Raw genomic sequence first — 9,590 nt, 5'->3', positions numbered from 1 at the left:
AGCCTGTCGTGTTTCCAGGACTCAGAGCGGCAGCGGCGTAAAAGCCCAACACACCAAGGATCAGACGGAGGATGCACACACTCTGAACACACACAGAACCTCATCTCTGGACACGTCCAAACAAGACAACTGTAGATGAGCTTCTGCCATTTTTAATTTTTTGATCAATGTATTACTTTGAGAAAACATCATGTTTATATATATATATGTATATATTCTTTAATAAGAAAGAAATAATAAAAATATGTTCATTTATAGGGTCATTCCTCCTTGACTTGACAAAAACACTTAAAATGGTTCAAATTGAACCAAAGTACAAACAGGTTGCTGTATTTTCAACACAGCATTTTCCAGTCTGGCTATTTCTCGTGGGCGTGGTCGCTGTCATTCACCAGAAATCATCTTACCTCAATGGTGGAGGTAACATTAAACATTAAAAGATCTCTCTTATACACACACAACTACTTGCTGGTAAAACTGTTTTTTTTTTTATTAACATTTCAAAATACAATGTACATAGTGCACATAGTGGCAGCATATAAATAAATGAAGAAAAACACTGAGACTTTACGCTGTTATTTGGACAAAGGATCTAAAAGAGAAGTTAAGCAGAAGGACCAGACTTATTAAAAATGTGTATGGTTTTGGAAGAACCAGTAATGGTACCAAGGTAGCATTTGAAATTTGGCAGAAAGAAGTTTAAAGGGGGTCTTTTTGCCAGTATATTTAAATGTATAGATTAAAAAAAAAACAAAAAAAAACTTGCCATAAACTATGAACGGGTTTAGCACAAAAGACGGGTCAATGATGTGGTAAAAAGCTCTTTGTAGGTTTTCTCGGAACACGTGTTCTTTTGCCGCCCCTGGTATCAACGTACCCGAATTTAGAACACAAAAAGACCGTCAACGTAGTCACAGAATAACGCGCAGCTTTGTGCCTGAGATGCTTTTATAGATACGGGCATTTCACTGTTTTTTTTTTTTTTTTTTTTAAACCAATATATAAAGATAATATCCCGTTGCATTTCTGCCGTCCTCTGTTACAGTTATGTTTATATCCTAATTTTAATTAGTGAAATTAAAACTCGCTGATGGTGCAACAATGATTTATTACTTTTTAAATATAAAATGCCAGTCTGTTTTATGAACATCAGTCATCGAGAAGACGTCTGCAGTGCAGCATGGCAACCATCATAGCAGCCTTCCAGAAGAGAACATCTGGCCCCGGGTATCCACGGTCATGATTGCAGGGCCCTCGTTTTCACCTCATCCCTTACAGCATCAAGGACAAAAGGACGCGGGGACGATGCAGCTCTTCAGCACAGCTCTACACAGCAACCAGCGCCTCCTTCATAATCAGGTACTGCAAAGAGAAGCGTGAAGAGCAGGAGGTCATTTGAAGATGGCTGAGTCGCCGAAGGAAGCTGGAAGGCGGTTCCACAAGCGTCTCGCACCTTCTTCCTGCTGGCAATGGCCTGCTGGATCCAGAGCAGCTCCATGGTGAGAATGCTCCTGCGCTCCTGCAGCGAAACGGCAGAGGCGAGGACTTCTTCAGCGGCCGGACGTGCCTGCAAAGCTGTGCACAAGACAGCAGAAATGACCTGATCTCCACACCATCTTTCCAGCTGCTCTGCTCTACATTCCCTGTAATTCTGCTGCTGGAGAACAACACCTGCACCCACAGACCCACCTTTTAACTTAAATTCACTGCTGGTACCATCCACAGGTGAGCTGCACCAAGCAGAGGTTCCTGGGTGGTTCTCCATCTCCAGCTCCCCGCCATCTCCCACCTTTCTGCACGCAGGGTCCCTCTCTGGAGCAGCATCCTGCGGCCGAGTGCTGGGAGCTTCGCGTTCAGGCGGCGCGCAGCGACCGAGTCCCAACGTCACGACTCCCTAAAGACAGGAGGAGGCACATGGGGTGGTTGTAGCCTAGTGGGGTAACACACTCGCCTGTGAACCAGAAGACCCAGGTTCAAACCCCACTTACTACCATTGTGTCCCTGAGCAAGACACTTAACCCTGAGTTGTCCCTTTAACTACTGATTGTAAGTTTCTCTGGATAAGGGCGTCTGGTAAATGCCGTAAATGACAATCACACGCGGACAATCGGCCCGAGACCACTGGTGTAAGACGGCGCGGCGGCGACACCCACCTGGTCTGAAAAGCGAGGTTGAGGGATGAGTGTCCCCTCCCAGCTGAGGTCACAAAGGTCCCCGTCAACCTCACTCACAATGTCCTCAAACTCGGCCTGCGCAGCCTTCAAGGTTCTCCGGACCAGGTAACCCCGGGATCTCGCCTGCGGAGGGAATTGCAGAATTCCACTTTACGGACGAGGAGGAAACGTCAACGGTGCTGGAGACATTTTCCATTATGTGATGCCCTTTTCCGCATTCTACTTTAAATACGGAACTGTACAAACGTCACCACAAGAAAATAATTTTCCCGAAAAGCCGTTTTATCTGCGTCCGTTTTATCCATCGTTCTAACCCCCTCCACCCGTAGGTGGCGCTGTAACTCCCCACTCGCCTCGCTCCTTCGCTGGGAGTTGAGAGCGCCGTTGTGCGGGCGTAGAGACGATTTCTAGTAGTTGCTTCAGCACGACCACGAACGTGTTGTCCACCATCGGTGTCGCCAGACGTACGATCATGATCACATTTGTCTTCTCTGTACATTCGATGATTCCCAAATCCCCAAAATGTACAATCATTTTGCCACTTCAAAATAATTTGATTATTTCATCAGCAGGACAGCTACAGATCTCAGTCGCGTCACGTGGCTTTACAGACAATCGTGGGGTCGCACGTCGTAAACAATGACGAGCGGTTTAAATGCGGATTTACATGGCGGAGTTGCAGCTACAGAAGAAAATGTGATTTTCTGGACTCATCCTGACTCCACACAGGTAGGGGGCGCTGTTCGTACTCAGAAAGTGAAAGTGCTTTAGTTACATTTACGGCATTTATCAAACGTTCTTATCCAGAGCGGCTTACAGTCAGTAGTTACAAGAACAGTCCCCCCTGGAGACAATTAGGATTAAGTTTCTTGCTCAAGGACATAATGGTAGTTAGCAGGATTTTAACCCGGGTCTTCTGGTTCATAGGTGAGTGTGTTACCCACTAGGCTACTACTACTTTCTTCTTTCTGCAGTCTCAGTTTCTTCTCCTGTGAACATCCTTCTCATCGTCTTATATCGCCCTCCAGGGCCACTCGGTACCTTTATTGATGAATTGGACACTCTGCTCAGCATTTTCTCCTTAGACACCCCCCTAATTCTCCTTGGTGACTTCAACCTTCCACCAGCCAAACTCCAATCACCTTGCCTTCTTCCTTTTCTCCACTCTTTTTCCTTGACCAACAGCAACATCTCTCCCACACACAAAGGAGGGAATGTCCTGGATCTGGTCTTCAGTCGTCTTCAGCTGACCTCATCCCTTTCTTTTCTTATATCATAAACAGCTCAATGTCATCCAGCCATGTACCATCTGCCTTTAAAACAGCCAGGGTTCTTCCAATCCTAAAGAAACCCACAGCCGATCCTACAGACATCAACCACTACAGACCACTTTCCCACCTCTCATTTCTTTCTAAAATCATTGAGCGGTGTGTCTACAATCAGTTATCGGTTCATCTGTCACAGAACAACCTACTGGATCCTAACCAGTCTGGCTTAAGAACAGCTCATTCCACTGAGACGGCCCTTCTGGCTGTTACCGAGCAGCTACATGCAGCCAGATTGGCAAAACTGTCATCGGTTCTTATTCTCCTCAACCTCTCTTCAGCATTTGACACCGTTAAACACAAGACTCTCTTGTCTATCCTGAAGAGGCTTGGAATTCGGGGCTCAGCATGGCAGTGGTTTGCTTCCTACCTTGAGCGATCTTACCAAGTGACTTGGAAAGGATCCACCTCTACCTCACGTAGACTCTCCACCGGTGTCCCTCAAGGCTCGGTGCTAGGTCCTCTCCTTTTCTCCCTCTACACGATATCACTTGGTGAGGTCATTTCCTCACATGGATTATCCTACCACTGCTATGCCGACGACACACAACTCCTCTTCTCCTTTCCTCCCTCAGATCTACATGCTGCTTCCAAAAATCTCTGCATGTCTAACCAGATCGGGATTCGAACCGGCAACCTTCTGATTACAATAACTTAAAACTCAAAATACGATAAACTTTAAGATGCTAGTACGATACGTCGACATTTAGGATCTGGCAACTCTGTCCGCCATTGTTATATGTAGGAGGCATTTGGGGTTATAGGTCAGGTTAGAGGCTGGGATAACAGTTTTTTTTTTTTTTTTTTAAATCACCGTTCCGGGTCACCGTTCCAGGTTTATTCGTGTTTTATACTGTATATAAATGGCATTCTATTTAAATTCCCCGTGTCCGTGACTTTATTATAAGTATTATGCCGTCTTTCCACTCGGAACTTTTATTTTGAAACGTGGCACACCGCCTTAAGATGGAAGAGCGGCGGAATCACTTCTCGTTTTTTTTCTTACAATTTGTCTGTAGCAGCAACTGAAAAACGGACATGCATGACCTTGCGAAAGTTGAGACTTCTGGGTTTTTGTTTAACGAGTGAGAGAAGATCCGTGAAAGAACTCCGGTAAATAAACAGCGAATGACCTGAAACCGCGTGGTCCGCTGGAGCCAGGCGCTCCTCTCAGTCATCTCGTTTCTTTAAATGTTCTTTCAATCTTTAAATGTCGCCCAGACGCGGCCATCGCGTCGGTTCGTTCCTTCTTCGTGGAACTCGGACAGGCTCGTCTGCGCCCTGGCGCCCCCTGCAGGCCGCAGCAAGTTCCACAAGTTCCTCTTCCACTCATCTGCCAAAATATGATGCACCTCATGGTCTCTTCAGGCTTTTCCCCCACAGAAGTGAAGTGATTCACTTGTGATACACAGCAGCACAGCACACGGTGCACACAGTGAAATACTTCCTCTGAATTTAACCATCACCCTGAGTGAGCAGTGGCAGGCATGACAGGCACTTTGCTCAGTGGCACCTCGGCGGATCGGGACTCGAACCGACAACCTTCTTATTAGAGGGCCCCTTCCTTAACCGCTAGGCCACCACTGCTCCCAGAATGCGAAAGTGCTGGAATCAAAATTCAAGCATCCATCGGTCGCTGGTCGCAACTTGGACGTGACTGGAGCTCCATAGACCCCATGACAAGAGAAGCCTCCAGTCCATTAGGCGACCAGATGCTGAGATGGTTCCATCCAGGCTTGCCATGAAGCTCACCTGTAAACCTGCACATCCTCGACCTCAAACTACATTTATGGCATTTACCAGACACCCTTATCCAGAGTAGTGACCGGGACAGTCCCCCTGGAGACACTCAGGCTATTGAACCCGGGTCTTCATAGGCGAGTGTTTTACCCGCATCAGGTATTCCACAAATAACTGCTTATTTCAAATCTTCTCAGACATCATTACCAACCGTCATTACTTAACTTCACCGGGTTCTTCTGAACATGAATATGAATGAAATATAGAAGGACGCGAACATGGCTTCTCTGGCCTACTTCTTGCTTCCTGGCGTCAGTTTTTATGCTTGATGTTCGTGTCTCTTTTTCATTATTGCATGAATTTCATGACATTTACTTACGGTAGAAAGTGCCAGGACAGCGAGACGCCATTACGTATTTAAAATGGCATACGGTCATATAGGTGTTACTTAGTGGCCTTTATTTTTTTTTGAATGGATTCAAAACCAGGTTCATAACCAGGTTGGAGCCTGACTCCGAGCTGTAGCTGAGTGGCTATGGTCATTACTTCATCATGATAACATATCATCAGCATGGACTGATGATATGTTAATGCAGGCCGCATTAAAATTTCCAACCTTTGCGTCATCCCGCAGGCCGCTACCCACTCACCTATGAACCAGAAGACCCAGGTTCAAACCCCACTTACTACCATCGTGTCCCTGAGCAAGACACTTAACCCTGAGTGTCTCCAGGGGGGGACTGTCCCTGTAACTACTGATTGTAAGTCGCTCTGGATAAGGGCATCTGGTAAATGCTGTAAATGTAAATGTAGTTTGAATCCGGTGGTGTCGTTACATTTCGAACCCCTCGTTTACCTTGCATCACCTCGACACCGTACTGTAAAATATGTTCACCCGCAACACCGAACTCGCAGAAGCACCTGAACTTGAGCTAAACTCCGCCGTCACGTCCGCGGACGCAACCGTGAAGGCCTGGTGACGTTCACCGGCTTTCCCCGGTCTTCTTTTTACCGCCACGACGGAGACACTACAGGACGCTCCGTTTACTCTCCGTGAGAACCTTCCATGTACGTTGTGGTGTTGTTTGGAGTGGCGTTCTGGTGAAAATAAAGGAGTTTGAAATCACAGGAACTGGTTTCAATGTCTTTCTTCCTCGGTTTATTCTGTATTTACATGGTCGCATAGCAGCGTTCTGATGAAACCTTTCTTTTTCTGGAAAAAGAAACCATGAACGGATTTGGATTTTTTTCAGAAAACATCTTCTGTTTAAGAGAAGTTTTTAAAGGCGGCTCTTGTGGAGCAACCCCGGGAAAATAACCAGAACGGACACCGATATTTTGTACTAATAGCAGCCATTTTTTATTCTCAGGCTGTGAGATGTGGGCACAGATCATTAAGCCTTAACTAACAATGCTTGTTAACGAATGCGGATGTGTGTAAGAACTGTGTTGTGTTGTGTTGGACGCACACCAAAAATGACGATTTGAAAGTGAAGTGATTGCCATTTGAGACACAGCAGCACAGCACACGGTGACACGTTGATATTTGTCTTCTGCATTTAACCCATCACCCTTGGTGAGCAGTGGGCAGCCATGACAGGCACTTACAAATCGGCTTCTTGCAGGTCTGCCTGCAACATGTGTGAAAGGTGGGTGTAGAACATTAATGGCTGGTCATCCATGAATTATTCAAAATTAAAAGGAGATAATGCGTGCATAGATTTCTAGGGCGACATTTCACAAATCCATTTGAGTGGGTGGTTGCATGGGGCATCGTTCCAGGCCTCCAGCGGTTTGCTGGTGGGATATGTTGCAGCACAGTCCTCAGCAGAGTAGAAGTCGTTGGGTTCACCCTCCCTCCAGTGCCTGGGAATACACAAGATGCACAAAAAAAGATCTGCGGGAACCCTTGCACGAAAACTGCATTGTGCCGTGGTTTTATATGCACCCTCGCTCCAGCGAAGCCCCGTCTCTCCACTTCCAGACGCCCTCAGTGTGGTCATCTTTCAGTCCAATCCAGAAGCCATCCCAGTAGCCGAGGCGGGATGCCTGCAGGACTTCCGAAACGAACTCCTGCGTGAAACAGAGTGGCGGCGTCATTTCGATGCTTTGATGCTGCTTCTTGTAAAAAGAAAGTTATTTTTTATTATTTTTTTTTACCTGCTTCTCCTGGGTATCTACAACCGCCAGGTCGCCCCCCTTGTTAACACAGTCCTGCCTGCTCTGTTCCCAGCCTCTTTTGTGAAGACCTTCATCGGAGAAGTAGTAGCAGGTGGCGTTCAGCAGTCTCCATCCCTGCGGGCAACGTCCACAACTGTCCCCTGTCATGCAACATGGACGATTTGATCACATTTACGACATGGAGTCATTTTAGTTGCGCACTTAAAACCATTCAAGATCTCACTGGATATCTTCAACTGATTCTCGCTTCTTTCCTTCTCCTGCCGAAGGGCGACGATCTGTGACATCGCCCTCTCCAACCGCACCTGCAGGGCCTTCTTCTCGCTCAGCACCTTGCCGAACTCCTCGTGCAGCGTGGACTTTGTGGCAGCCAGGCGCTTGTAGTCGGCCTTCAAGCTCTCCAGCTCGCCGTTCGCTTGGCTGGAGTTGAGCGCCAGGCGGTCGTGCCTCCCGCTCACTTCGCTGTCTGTCCGAGAGGAGGACAGAAGGCGAATTGAAGCCCTGGCCGCCCTGGGTTCAACGCGTGTCTCAATACAACGCATATCATTATACGCACAGACTGGAACGTATCAGGGCGATCAGTGCATGGTCCTTCGGAATATTAATAAGATGCATATCATGAAACACTTACATTCAATACTACCATTCAAAGGTTTAGGGTCAGTTTGAAATATGAAATATTTTTATGAAAACGATTGTTTTGTCCAACGTCAAATGAAAACAACACCGAATTGATGAAAAATCCTGTCCAGAAGGTGTCCTCTTGCAATGAGAAGGGCTGAGTACAGTTTCACTGGTTAGACAAGCAAATAAAACTGGACAAATTCACACTAGTTGAGTATCTGGCGCATCAGCAAATGTGGATCCAGTCTTTATTTCTTTGTATATGACTTTATATTTAATGAGATAATAATTTCATGGAAGACGAGGACATTTCTGAAAGACCCTGAAGTTTTGAACAGTAGTACACATGCATACATACGTGCGTCTCAGTGTGTCTCAATATGTAAGTTGGCAGTATTACACAGTCAAAGCATGCTGAACGTGCCCATAAAACAGGCAAATGTCACTCACAGAGCACCGACATGCCAATGATGACAACGAGGAAAAGGACAGAGAGCAGCCCGAGAATGGTGGAGGCCAGTCGGTAGAACCCGGAGCCAGTCTCACCTCGCACCGTTAATATGGACACTGCATGGGGACACAAGGCCACATGTGTGACGGCGAGAGTCCTGGACAGGGACACACTGGTCTGCTGGACTACATGTGTGGCTCGCAGTGTGTGAATGCAGATACATGCTGTGCGTGGATCGTGTTCCCCGTACCTTCCTGTAAGTCTTCAGAGTTATTGCAGAACGGCATGTCGTCCGTGCCGAAGTCGTCTCGCCTGTACGTCTCCGCGCTCGAACTGGCCATTTTCTGGCTGGTGTCCCGCCAGGGACTGGACTCTGGCAGCCTTTACTTTTACGTGACTTTTGGGGAGGGGAGGGACTCTGCCTGTGAGAGATAACAGGAGCAAACAATGAAAGATTTAGCTAGTTTTTTAGGGCTTTTTTAGAGCCTTTGACGTGAACGTTGCTCCATGTTCTCACAGATGTGGTCTACTTGGCTTCAGAAAGATGGTCGAAATGCACGTACGTACAGTAGAGGCCAAAAGTTTGGACACACCTTCTCATTCAATGTGTTTTCTTTATTTTCATGACCATTTACGTTGGTAGATTCTCACTGAAGGCATGAAAACTATGAATGAACACGTGGAGTTATTTTCTTAACAAAAAAAGGTGAAATAAGTGAAAACATGTTTTATATTCTAGTTTCTTTGCTCTGATTACTGCTTTGCACCCTCTTGGCATTCTCTCGATGAGCTTCAAGAGGTCGTCACCTGAAATGCTTCTCCAACAGTCTTGAAGGAGTTCCCAGAGGTGTTTAGCACTTGTTGGGGTCCAGCTCACCCTATCACTCCCTCCAGGTAATACACGACACCGAGGTTCACTTCTCCGCCAATCCACCATAAAATCCACCGTCAAACTGTCATTACATAAATGTACAGAATGATTAAAGTAAATATAACAAATAAACATTTAAACTAAAGTTGTGAAACATTTAAGAAGTATCTACATTTACAGCGTTTATCTGAAGTATTCTCGCTGCCCCGCCCCTTTCCACACCT

At 46.5% G+C, this 9,590-nt stretch overlaps 2 protein-coding genes across 4 annotated transcripts; both read right to left on the bottom strand.

Moving 5' to 3' along the window:
• Positions 1–971: 971 nt before the first annotated feature.
• Positions 972–4,768, bottom strand: LOC114776763 (IQ domain-containing protein C-like). Its single transcript, XM_028966853.1, has 5 exons — positions 4,633–4,768; positions 2,154–2,297; positions 1,690–1,894; positions 1,454–1,575; positions 972–1,362 (listed from the first exon to the last, which is right to left on the bottom strand). The coding sequence occupies exons 1-5, from the start codon at positions 4,675–4,677 to the stop codon at positions 1,327–1,329; spliced, it is 552 nt and encodes a 183-aa protein (XP_028822686.1). The 5' UTR covers positions 4,678–4,768; the 3' UTR covers positions 972–1,326.
• A 2,087-nt stretch (positions 4,769–6,855) lies between these two features.
• Positions 6,856–9,579, bottom strand: LOC114776760 (C-type lectin domain family 4 member E-like). Of its 3 annotated transcripts, none has more exons than XM_028966851.1 (8): positions 9,545–9,579; positions 9,303–9,448; positions 8,746–8,917; positions 8,495–8,611; positions 7,644–7,886; positions 7,400–7,560; positions 7,188–7,312; positions 6,856–7,105 (listed from the first exon to the last, which is right to left on the bottom strand). In XM_028966851.1, exons 3-8 carry the CDS (start codon positions 8,834–8,836, stop codon positions 6,964–6,966), a joined length of 879 nt encoding a protein of 292 aa, XP_028822684.1. In that variant the 5' UTR covers positions 8,837–8,917; positions 9,303–9,448; positions 9,545–9,579; the 3' UTR covers positions 6,856–6,963. The 3 variants fall into 3 exon arrangements, with proteins under 3 accessions (XP_028822684.1, XP_028822683.1, XP_028822685.1); XM_028966850.1 differs by having other exon boundaries at positions 9,539–9,578; XM_028966852.1 differs by lacking the exons at positions 8,495–8,611; positions 9,545–9,579 and having other exon boundaries at positions 9,303–9,541.
• Between the last annotated feature and the right edge of the window lie 11 nt (positions 9,580–9,590).

This window comes from Denticeps clupeoides, unplaced genomic scaffold (genome assembly GCF_900700375.1).
Source record: "Denticeps clupeoides unplaced genomic scaffold, fDenClu1.1, whole genome shotgun sequence".
Lineage (NCBI taxonomy): Eukaryota > Metazoa > Chordata > Actinopteri > Clupeiformes > Denticipitidae > Denticeps > Denticeps clupeoides.
Note: the sequence above shows the minus strand (reverse complement) of the source record. Positions and strands in the feature narration are given on the sequence as shown.